This window comes from Manis pentadactyla, chromosome 2 (genome assembly GCF_030020395.1).
Source record: "Manis pentadactyla isolate mManPen7 chromosome 2, mManPen7.hap1, whole genome shotgun sequence".
Classification (NCBI taxonomy): domain Eukaryota; kingdom Metazoa; phylum Chordata; class Mammalia; order Pholidota; family Manidae; genus Manis; species Manis pentadactyla.
Window position 1 is genome coordinate 4427972 of NC_080020.1, and position 13082 is coordinate 4441053.

A 13082-nucleotide genomic window follows, 5' to 3' on the forward strand; every position below is an offset into this window, starting at 1 on the left:
TACACTGGCTTAGTTTGGTGTCAGGCATGAATATGAACTATTTTCTAATAAGAAAATAAGAGATCATTTCATGCTCAAGTTTACGGCAATGATTCTCACCTTTTTAGAATTGTAAAACAGCATCTATTATGCTTTAATCTCAAGATGCTATTTCCTGCCCTAAAAATACAGTGCAGTCTCTTAAAAAAATTTATATTACATAAAATTCTGTTTGGAGGATATTATGAGAGCCCATGAAAGAAAACAGACATGTACAGTATGTTAAAGGAAGGGAAGTTGAGTATCACTCACTTGGGGGCTAATACTGTAATTAATAAATCACACTATATATTTCTATACATTTATACTCATGTAATGTATTTCATGGCATTCCAGTTTCCTTATGTTCCATCCCTAAGTAATTTAGCATATAACAACATTAGCAATGGAAAGACCATTGTTTTGGTAACATGATGAGACAGATGTGACAGTTGATTAAGTCAGAAGTAAAAAGTCTGTGCAGCAGACACTGACTGCTTCCACGGCAGTCACTGCATCTCCCCTGCTAACGCCATCTAGGTTTTGCTCTGTTAGGGAGCTAGATTGAGTATAGCAAGGCTGGCTTCACCCCAGCCGACAGGTCCTTCACCAGCCTTGCTCTGTATATGCCAATCATCATGGTATCACTAGGATCCCATTTCCTTTTGCGGGTGATTGGCTGAGAGAAGAGCATACGACCCTCTGGCACAGGAGAGACAAAAGGGACTTTTCTTGAGGGACTTCTCTAGGAAAAAAAAAGAAGAGACAAGGAAGAGGAATTGGAGAAGCAGAAAGAGAAGAAAGAGGAGGAAGAGAGGGAAGGAAGAGATGGGGAAAAAGAAGACAAGTCCCTGCCTCCCAGGGGGCGGGCCTCCCATGCGGACTCCACCCTGGGAGCGGCAGCGGCCCCTTGACCCGGGGGAGCAGGAAGCCCACCTGCGTCCAGAGAACATCATGCCCCCGACCGAGCCACTGACGGCAAGGCCCCTGTCAGTTAGCCCACCCCCTTTCTAAGTGAGAGTCATGCACATATAAATGACACTCTCGTAATTGATTAGTTTGTTGCATATTAGCTATTAGAAAATTAAATTGAACATGAGGCTAGGAAACCACTTAATTTATGTAGACTTTGTTCTCTTTAAGTGATTATATTTGAACTGATGCTAACCACTTAACTGGTATAGGCTCTAAAAATAGATGTCTAAGGTGATTTAAAATTTTAACACTGTATGTCACAATCTTATTACCAAGAATAAATTTAGTATGTGGTATCAATTTAAACAGGAAAAGATAAAAAGGTGGAAATTTCCTTGAACCAAAACTGAACTTTCTTTTTGTTCAATCTCTTTTTTATATAGAATAGGCAATGCCAGATTCCAAAATTTTGTTTTTAACTGTTTAAGCTTAACTTCTTGGATGCCTTTTGATTTGAGCCCCAGGCCTTGTAACTTAGATGAAAATATTTATGTTTCTATAAAAAACTGAAATGTCTATTTTTAATAAATTCAACTTGTGACATTTATTCAATGATAACATTTGCTTATGAATCAGTTGATGCCAGCAATTTAAAATATTCATTTTCTTAAGTGAAGGTAGTCTCGATTTATAGAAAAGAAATATTCTACCTCCTCCAAACATGTACATCTGTTTCTAATGCAAACAGCAAGTCGGTGAGAAGTCGCTGGTGCATCGGCGACCACTTAAACTCGGGAATACGGAACATGGTCGTGCGTGGACCCGGGCTGAACTGGCGCCGCTGTTCCTCGGTCATGGGCATCCCTCGGAATCCCAAGTCAACTCGGAGATCTCTGTCTTGCTGAGTGACAGACCGACCCTGAACAGCCTAGAGAAAGAAAAGGTGAGCTTTATTGCAAGAGAAAACACCTGATTTCAGAATGAAAACAGTAGAGTAAAGCTTTTGTATGTGGCTTTGGTAGGTTAATAGATTTTACACATGTGAATCACCTGTTGATTCACATGCAGAAACCTTTTTGAGCTGACAAAGCTACTGTTTATTATTTTTACTTTTGTTGTTTCAGAAAGTAGGCAAGATCATTAAATACTTGAGTTTAACATGAAATTTCATAATGCAAACCAGACCCTTGGTATCCCGTTTATGAAGTCTTTACATTTGCCCACCCCTTCTGAATGTGAGTGTACACTCACCACAAAGGATTCTGGATACATGTCTTCAACAGGTGTCATTAGAAACACAAGAATAAAAGAAATATTACTTGAATAGACTTAAGTAAACTTCAAAGTCTATTCCATTCTTAATATTTCAATTTAGAAAAACAAATGCATTTGGTAAGTTAGGAAACCAGAAAAATGCCTATGAACTCTGGGTGAAAAACAGGCAATTCTAGTGTCATTATATCCAGTGAACAATGCAGTATGCTTTCTGATATTTTGAATTTGTACCGAATTCAGTGCTCCCATCCCCTGCCAATTATCACCGCAGTACAACTGCCACAAAAATGGAAATGGGCAGTAAATAGGGAAAAAATAAAAATACCTTTCTCACATACAGGATTAAGGATTCTTATTAGAAAACACAGACACCAGGAAAGTATGGCTTACTCTTTATTACTCTAATGGAAACATGTTAAATTTATCTTCAATGACATTAAAAGGCAAGTGGAAAACCCAGAGAACAACAATAACAAAAACTATTAAGTATAAAAGTTTTCTTCAGCTCTTAATCATAGGTATTATTTAGCCTAGAAACTAAGGAAGCCAATTTAGAGCTCAAAGCTCGGCAATTAAAATCTGTACCAGGAGGCATCATCTGTCATTAGTTTTCTCTGGTGAGGCCAGAGAAAAACTGCAGCACCACCATTTCCTCATCACCAGGCCCCCGAGTCTTTAATTTCCCCATAACAACTTCCTCTCCGCGCGGTTATAAACAAAGCTCTCACTGCTGGTAACTCCGAGTTTCCTCGGCCATGCTGCCTACTCACGGGGTGGCTGTGAGGATCAAACCCCAAAGCACAGAGCCCCGTGCCCGGAACGTCACAGGCGCTTGATAAGTAACAGTTCCCTTTTTCCCTCCCCTTCCTGTAATTTATCAGCTCAATCTGGCCCCAAGTCCTCTCGTCCACAATCCACAGAACAGCACTGGGCCTGAGGCTTAAAAGGTTAAAAGTCAATCGTGCATCCGGAATGGGCATCTCCAGGGCAGAACGTGTGAATGTGGTTGCAGAGCCGCGCAATGTGAGACCCGGCGGGGCCCCGGCGGGCCGAGCGCTGGTGCAGCGCCGCCTCTTGGGCTGGGAAGGAAGCTCAGGCCCCGAGAGGCTGGGCAGAGTTAGACAGAAGGCGGCGGAGGTGCAAACGTAATGCGGGTATTTTAAATTTCTTTTATACATGACACCACACTACTCACTTCCCTGACCGGCTGTCCTGCATAATCACATCTAGACAGGATGCCGCCGGTAAGCATTTCCTCTGTTTTGGCGCTGACGACGCGGCGTCTCCCCAGGCGGTCCCGGGACCCGCGGCCCCCGCTCACCTGTGTGGTGGTCGTGGTCTGGATTTTCCGGGTTTCCTTTGGCTCTTTCCCGTCGTCGGACCTCTCGGTGTCTGAGATCATACTTCCCGCGTCAGTGTTCGGCGCCATCTTGCTCCCAGGAGGCTCGGTCTCCGGGGCGGCCGCAGTCACCTCGGCGCACTCCAGCCCTTTGGAGGGCGCCGCCAGGTCCCTTTCAGAGATAGTGCCCATGCCATCCGACGTCGTGTGGATTCTGAACTCCCTCTCCGCCATCACACTGGGCGTGCAGGCCAAGTCCACACTGCCGGGCACGTGGGCGAGCAGCCCGAGATCATCGGCGACGCCGAGGTGCCCCTGCGCGTCCTGGATATTCGGAATGATGTGGTTGCTCGAAAGTTCCGGAAGGAGTTTCTCCTCCTGTTTGGGTATCTTATCAAAGAGGAACGCTGCCTTGCTACTGGGAAGGTCATCTTTCTCGTCCGCTAAAGTTATCAACGGACCGTTATCCTTTTCTTCGTTTTTCTCAATGATGCCCACACTCCCGTGCACATTGTTCTGGAGTTTCTCCACGGCGGCGCTGTACACGTTGTCCAGCAAGGACTCCACCTCCACGAGGGCGCCGTTCTCCGCCCCTACCAGAGTCTCCGGTGACAGGTCCATGTCATCCAGCTTGACCTCGGTGGCTTCCACCTTCTCTGCTTTTATGTCCACTAGAAGGTCGTGCACCTCCACGTGCACACCGCCGCCCGGCCGATCGGGGTTCCCAAGGATGGCGTCGGACACTTTGGTGGACATGAGCAGGTCCCTCGTGTCCGTGCTCACCGGGTAATCGGTCTCACTTTCTGGGCTCTGGCTCTGGGAAAGGTCTTCTATCTCCCGGATCTCCAGGCCGCCCTTCGCTCCTGTCGTCTGGGACGAAAGACCAGAGATGGTGCTCACGTTGCCCTTCTTCCCCTTCTTAATGTTTTCCTCCTCTTGTCTCTGATACTCTTCGTACATCTTGGCGAGGTATTCTTTGTGTGCCTCGTAAGTGACCTTAGGAAAAAGTAAAGAAAACTTTAGGGCATTTTATATAGCTCAAGAAGAAAAAAAATTAAATATATTTAAAGTGTATATATACAAAATATTTAAAAAGTATTTTATACATACTTGTAATAAAAATTTTATGAATAATATAAGAATACATATGTATATATAAAAAATTATGGTGATAACAGTGCCCAGATTTTAAACATTTCAATTGCAGCACACATTAATACTAAAACAATGGCTTAGTTTCATCAGGTAATTGGAAATAACCATCAAAAACAGATGAACCAGAATCATTAAAGTTTTAAATAAACAGATATTCTTTTAAGTACTTCAATATTACCCTAACCCAATATGCCAGCTAAATTTGTACATATTTGACTTGAGCTAAAGTAGGTAATTGGAAAACAATATATAATATCCCAGGCACTATTACTATATCAGTTTTCATCATCTATTACTGTGTACCGAATTCAAGAACTGAGGTTAAAAGAAATCACACATATCTATAAATATATATATATTTATAAACTGTTAAAACACCACAGTTTTATCTTTATATAGGCTACTTTGTTACAATACATAGGACTGTTTAGGGAATAACCAGATTATATATATCTTGCATAAAGAAGTGCTACGTCTTTCCTATAAAATACTATTTTAAAATTTGTTAATGCAATAAAAGTAAGGTGCCCCAAATTTTTAAAATGTAAGAAATAAAAGCTTCCCTAAAATTAAAGAAAAAAAGTTCAGAATCTTTTCTTCTGGGTACATATGATATTAATTTATACTTAAATGATAGGATCACAGAATTTAAGTTGACAGGCACCTTTCTTTGGAGATTTTCTTGATACAAAAACCCCTTCATCTTACAGAAGAGGAAATTAAGACCCCAAAGTAAGGGTTGGTAAACTACACCCACCCCATTGGCTAAATCTGCTCATCACCTGATTTTAGTAAATCAAGTTTTATTAGCACACAGGCATGTACATTTTTTACGTATTATCTCTGGCTGATTTCACTCTACATGGCAGAGTTGAATAGCTGTATCAGAGACTGTATATCCCATAATGCCTAAAATATTTACTATCTCTAATTTCAAAATATTTTTCTAACCCCTGCACAGAAGGATTAAATGAATTCCCTTAAGTCACATTACTGAATTGTGGCACAGACTGTATAAAAACCAAACTTGACACCCATGCTTTTCCTATGACACCAACATGACGACAAAAACTAACTCTGATTTTCCAGAACCTGTGTACATAACTGTACACTTTAATTCACTACTTCCTTTTATCAAAGATCAGATAATATTTAAATTATAGATGCACTGATTATTAGGATTAAAAGTATAGTAATGCAATTAGAAACACCACTAAAATTGAATACTTCAACGTATTTATGATTCACTTGGACATAAAAACAACTACTGACTACTTTTTAAAAGTCTTAAAAAGCATATTTCAGAGTCTATTTCATGAAATATTCTTATAACAACCATTAGATTTAGTTAAAAGACTAATTGGCTTAGACTCAAGTTATCAGAACTGCTATAAAACATATGTGGGGTCATCACTGGCATCTAAATTCCTAATTTAGCATCTTGGAACTTCAATTAAATGATCTAAAAAAACACTTTAAGTTCTAACAGTTGTAAACAAAGAGGAAAAAAACAACAAAACCAGAAGAGAGAAAATAGGGCTAAAGCGATCAGCCATGGTGCAAAGCGCCCACAAGATGGCGCCAGAGGAGTGTTTGAGGGAAGCCCTGATAACGTGACACGCGCAATCCCTTACCTTGGAATGGGCTATTGAGAGCGTGTCCACCCAGACTCTCCAGCCTCCCCACTCGTATTTTATTGCATGATATAAAAGGATCCGGAAGATGTTGTAGACCATCTCAGTGATCTTCTGCTCCTCAGAATTTTTAGGATTGATATAGCCAAGAGAAAACATCCAATCCTGCCATACTGAACACTGCAATAAGCATCTAGTGGGGAAAAAACTCATTAAAATACCTAAAGGATGCTGAATTTACTATTGTGAAATTTTGATAGTGAAAATGTGCTATGACCTAAGTAAAGCATGGTGAACAGTCATTCTCCACACTCTACACATTCTCTGTGTGAAATGACTTCCCCCATTACTCTACCTGGGAAAATCCTAATCACCATTTAAAATCACTTCTCTCTCTCTTTCAGTCAGATTATGCAGCACTCACAATGCACGTCATACACTATAAATCAGGCATCACTCTACTGTCCCCTTTCCGACAGAACTGTCTTTTAAATAAGGGTCTGTAGATATGTATATTCACATACACAATTAAAATTTAATACTTGTACAATGAAATAAAAACATAAAAATAAACAGAAGCATAATTAATGACTATTATATCAAATAAATAAATAGTACCCTTTTTAATGATTTAATGTATTTAACGATACGGGAAACATTTGAAAATTTTTCTTTAAATTGAAAATAAAGAAGAGAAAAATACGATTACGGGATAAAGTTCCATGATAGGATTCAAACTGCTTACCTTCTATTTTCTCGGCTGTTACTGAAAAGTTTTATCATGTCAGATAAAAATAAACGACGAACTTCCATCAGTTCTGCACTGGGAGTAGAGTTTTTTAACAAAGTTGCCACTACCTTAAGAATCACTGTAAATGAACCAAGAAAAAGGTAAAGATTTATAACTGCATTTGATTTCCACTCACAAATTAGTTACTGATTTTCAACTAAATGCTTAGCCCTATAGTAGGTGAGTTATAAGTGTCATGAACTATGTAGACACATAATGATTTAGATGGTGAGGGAAAGTTGGATTTAGTCTCACATGTTACCATGTTACTAAAATGCACTACAATAAAGAATTGCTGATTGCTCACTTGGATTCTGAATTTTCACGGTAGAATCTGGCTCTGGGTGTGGTTTGTGTACGACTTGAGTACACACTTGCTCTGTCAAGATCTGAAAGATGAAGAATTTGAATTTCACTTAGAAAATAATTGAAATCATAATTGCAAAATATAGATACACAGAAATCTGCAAAAAATGTCAATTCTGTTCAAATCAAAAGAAACATCTATTCTAAGGGTCTTCCAGTGAATTCCACATACTTCTAACTCTTTAACTCTGCAGTCTTCAAACTGTTTATTATGGAAAAATAAAAACAGTAACTATAGAAGGAAAGATTAATTAGGAAATCCCAGAATTTACTCTGCTTGCAATACCTGTTCTGTACATTCTTAATATGCTTATGTTGTGAACTGTAAACACTTGACTTTTTATGTCATCATTAATTTTAGAAAAACTTAGAAAGTAAGGGAATAATGAGTCTCAATTTCAAAATAAAGTATGATAAGAGAAAAAAATCTTTATAGAACATGTGGCTCATCATATACTATTGAATTTTTTAAAATCTTTCAAATAAGAAAAAATGATAAAAGTTGACCAAATAAAGGAAATAGAGAATTCTAAAACATTTACTAATGTTGCCACTAAACCTGTCTCCATGAGCACAGGATTCTTATACATTTTTCCACTATTACATTCCTATCAATTATCACAGTGCCTGACAGTGTCAGGATCCAGTAAATATTTGTAATATTTAAGAATGAGTAGCAGATACACTGCATTTGGGGCTTTAGCCTGCATTTACCTCTATTCTTGCATATATAAAAAAAATACAATGAGACTATCCTTGGAAGATATTTTACATTTGTGATTTTGTTTCCTGTTTAGCTTAACAGGTTAAGTTCTGAATGAACTTTTTAAAATAATTCAATCTAATGTAAGTGCAAAAACTGTGGGAAACTACCAAAGTTAGTTGAGAGCCTACTTGTGCATAGCTATACTGTAAAAGTTGGAGACAGAAAAAGTATATTACTCAAGAGACAGGGATGCTCATTTCTCACTAGAAAAAGACCATGACATCCAGTAGTGTCATTTTTCTTACCTTTTTGCTCAGACTTAAAAAAAAAAATTGAAGGATAGAGAATTTACTTAAGTATATTAGGAATGTATATCAAAAAGTACTGACCTGAAATAAAAACTAATCTACTATTACTAAAAGCATAAATGTAGAGCGTAAGTACCCTCTTCCCCTCATTCCCATACTTTGTGGAAACTAAGCGCTTTGTCATTAAAACGAAACAGTGCCTCAGAATCTTCTGAAGACAACACTCTAGATGTGCACTACTATTAAGATGGAGCTGACGCGCGAACAAATTTCATTGAAACCACATACAAAGAAGAATCAGTGGATGGTATATGCCCACAAGGAGTTTTCACACCGATCTACCCAAAAGGCCCTGGCTTGGACCATAGCCCAGTGGACAAAACCCTGAGAATTCCCGTTACAAACAAAGAGACTCAAACTAACTTGAAAAAGACTAGGCTATACTCTTCCAAGGTAGAGAACTTACCCAAATAAAGAAGAAATCTCACTGCACAGAAAAAATTCATCTCAAAGAGTCTCCAGTTTTAACTGTCCTCTTAAAGTGTCTATCTGATCATGTAACAATGAGGATAATAATTACTTTGTCTGCCTAATAAAGCTGCTAGAAAGATCAAGTAAGGCTTTATGACTTTTCTAAATTACAAAAAATGTATTTAGAAACTCAATTCAGCATGTGTTTATAAAGAACCAGTTATGCGCCCATACTCTGTTCCATGTTTGGAATGGAAAACAGTTGGTAAATGGAACTATATTTGCAGAATCACTTATTTAATATTCCAGAGACAGGCATAAACCCGTGTCCCTGTTAAACAATAAGATGTGGTAGATTGTCTGTCATTAACCTGCGTGAGTTTTCAAAAGGGGGAGGAAAATCATGAGATCTAAGTAAGGAGAGATGAATGTAGATGTCAACGTTCTGACGAAAGCTTAGGATGAAGATGGGCTAAGAAGTCCTGACCGGACCTGGTTAGAGATACGCCTAGGAAGTTCGCCCTGCACCCCTACAGACAAGACAGCGCAGAAGGTTCAGGGCCAGATACGGACATGAAATCCAACGCGTACTTGACGCTGACAGCATGTCTCGATCCACACCAGCCACTTTCACATGTTCCCCAGCCACATGTGCCTGGTGGCTATCATACCGGTCAAGGCTAGAAAGCAACAATCAATTATAAGCATAGAGGCAACTTTATGAATATGCTATTGATAGACATAGATGTGAGTCCAATGTTAAACATTTGAATTTTATATTATAAGTGGAATTATCTTGTAATTCATGGGTCACAGAAAGACTTGGCGCCTAAGCAGAAGCTACAGAAGCTTCCTGTTGCCTGATTCCCTCCCCAGCCCCATCCAGCAGGAACCATCTTGGATCAGTAGGTTCAGCTCTTGAGACAAGAGTAATACTAGTTCGTCGCTTAAAGTTGCAAACTAGTGACAGCACGGATGCACCTGACTGCCACTGTAGGTATTCAGGAGTCAGAGGGTCTTCATGGCTTTACAGTGGGACAAGCTATAATGCATTTTTCACTCATTTTCTTTACCTGTGAAAATAATGTTTAGGTAAGATGGTATTACCATACATATGGTCCACCTCTGAGATTCTATGGTTTTGAGAAAAGAGTTTTATTATGAGGTATTCAAAAGTCTTAAAGTCGATGACCACCTTATAAAAATCAGTGCTTAGAAATTTTTGTATCTTTACTGAAAAAGATGAAATAACTAAAAAATATACATGTAAAAAAGTCAGTTCATTATTTCTGTGAGAATCTGAGATCTTCAGATGACAAGAGGACCTGGCTGCCTCTGTCTGAACTAAGAGTTTAACTGAATTATAGGAATTGTACATTATGTGAAGTAGTAAATCCAAACCTATAAAAGTGAAAATTAATATCACAATATTTAATAAAGTAATGAATCACATAGTGCTGTTGAGATCTACAAGTAATCAAACAGGAAAGTCTAGTTTTGTCTTTGGAAGACTTATTTTAAAATCTAACATATTATTTAGTGTGCTAGGGAGTGCTACAAATCATTAAAAAAAGAAAATACAATTACTCAGAATTTAGGGATGGGAGTCACAAAGTAAAACGAAAGCAAATGACATTAATGATAAAATTTTGCAAATGCTGTAATTAATACAAATGTTATATTTATATTAAATATCTTTAAAATATTTGTATAAAAATAGCTTTGAGTGATTTCAAAGACAAGTCCTCTAAAGCCAACAACTCACTTGGTACATGACCTCCAAGAATAAATTCACCTCAGAACACTAGGGGATGGAGATGTTTCATAGTTAATAATCTTTTGGTTTTAAGAATAATTAAGATAGACCTTACAACTATAACTTACGCAATGTTGCCTGATATATCCTGCTAAAAAGCCTAACTTACTTTGTACTTTCATATTTGTTATTTATTCTATTATAGTCATATTATCAGATTTAGAATTTTAAAGATCACAGTGATATAGTCCGTACCCTAACTGGGCTTCTCACCACTTTGCAAAAATCCACATTTTCTAAAATATCATTACCAACACTGTATGTTGGACACAGTTCTTTATTATTTCTGTACTTAACTGTATACTTTCCTACAGTTGTAACGACATGTATTTCTATAAAGAGGGCACGTGAACCCCTGTGCGGTGGCTGCACCGTGACTGTAGGGCGCCACGCAGCAGGGCAGAGAGCCCGGCGAGCAACCTCGGTCGCCTGCAGCTGCTCAACGCTGCCGCCGCGGCGACAGAACCCCACGGGCAACACGTGAGGGAGAGAGCACGGCTGGGTTCCAACAAAACTGTGTATGGGCACACATCTGAATTTCAGATAACTTTACATGCCCGATATTATTTTTCTTTTGATTACTGTCAACAACTTAAAAACACAAAAACCATCCTGAGCTTGTGGCTGTGCAGGGACAGCTGTTGGCAGAACCCGTGCACTAGTGAAAAGAGCAAGGACCACTGAAGACCAGTAGCAGTAAAGTAGGGCTAAGGTTAACATAAGAGAACATTCCTGATATTTTTCTGGTGTTTAAAAATAAAAACAGATCCTTTGGGAGGCAGCACATGCATTTCATAGATACTGAACACAGGTTGCATGGCTATCTGTCAGAAATGATGAGAAAGGGATTTCTGAGCTGATATGATGAGATCTAAGCATCTTACAGGTATCACGTTTACCAATAACTCGTACTTATAATTTATTCCAATATCAACTCAAGGTTAATGTTAGTAGTTACTACGAGTGAGAGAAAGAGAAAGGAAGAGAGGTGGGGGGGGGGCGGGAAGGAGACAACTAATATATAATGAATGCATAATGGGTGTTGCGGTTCATGTGAGGAAAATTTTGTGCCAAGCCGATGAGCTGCCTGTTCTCAAAGAAAAGCTCTTGGGCCAACACAGAAACACTGGCAAGTAAATGTACATGGATATGTTTTAAAATAAAATTTTAAGATGTATGTGTGTGTTCACTTCTTCTCTTTGATTGTTGGCTTTTTGGATTAACTTACCAAATACTGATTCCAATTACATAGAGGGTTTCCACTACCTACATACATTTAACACTATTATCACACATTTTAAATGTTTTACCTCGTAAAGCGTGTTGTATGTGGTGACAGTCACGGTGTTTGTGTGCAACATCAGCCTCTCTCCAAGGAGGGTAAAAAGACTATGGGTGTGCATGATTTCAACTTTTCTCCTGGAGAAAAAGGGGGAAAACAAAACATTATGAAACACACTGGATTTTCCAGTTGCATGACTTTGGGATAAGAAAGTATAATCTGTAAGCAGACACAGAATCATATTAAGTAATTATTTTTACTAATTTCCATCTACAAAAAGAAATGACAGTTTACAGAATGGAAGTTATATTAAATTAGTGGTGTTTTTAATATAGCACAGCTGTCTTTCAAAGTTCCAAGAACACTGTTCAAACACTTCTCAAATAGAGTATCTGTGAAAACTGCAATGTAAAACATACAGATCACAGAACATTCTATAAACGTTGACAGCTATTATTTTCAAATCTCTATTAGGAGTTATTTAGGAGTTATTTTCATTAGGTTAAAATTATTGTTTCTCCTAACACAGAGCCCACAGAATTTTGAAATCCTTTCTATCCAAAGTCAGAGTCTGCAAAATAGTCTATGGTAAATGTTAGTGTCAAGAATTTAAGATTATGGTTGAAAGTGAGTACTCTAGCTGGGATCAGATTAAATGCTATTTTAAATAAAAAGCATCAAACACAATTTGACTCCTATTTAACAGAAAGGTAAGAAATGGACATGAATCTGAGAAAAAAAAAACCTTGAAAGATTCACCACCAAGAGATACTATTTTCTAAAAATACTCTATGAAGTTTTTTAAAAAAAGAATGAGGTGATACATATTTTGACTAAACATTTCAGTTTTAGAACATTTTCATTCATTCCTTTATATTAAAGACAGATCATTAGCAGTCTCATACTTTATCACCTCCCAATTTTGGTGATCTACATTGCTATTTTGACATCATCAAGATTTAAAACACTGATTCAATCTATGCTCATCTTAACACTGTTGTTATATA

At 38.2% G+C, this 13082-nt stretch overlaps 1 protein-coding gene across 3 annotated transcripts in view; it reads right to left on the reverse strand.

Moving 5' to 3' along the window:
• Positions 1-13082, reverse strand: part of NBEA (neurobeachin) — a 550888-nt gene that overhangs the window by 394454 nt on the left and 143352 nt on the right. For all 3 annotated transcript variants that reach the window (XM_036904990.2, XM_036904991.2, XM_036904985.2), the window contains exons 18-23: positions 12104-12212; positions 7434-7515; positions 7082-7205; positions 6337-6529; positions 3530-4543; positions 1644-1861 (exon numbers count right to left, since the gene is read on the reverse strand). In XM_036904990.2, the coding sequence (XP_036760885.2) occupies positions 1644-1861; positions 3530-4543; positions 6337-6529; positions 7082-7205; positions 7434-7515; positions 12104-12212 (1740 nt within the window). The remainder of the gene's footprint in view (positions 1-1643; positions 1862-3529; positions 4544-6336; positions 6530-7081; positions 7206-7433; positions 7516-12103; positions 12213-13082) is intronic.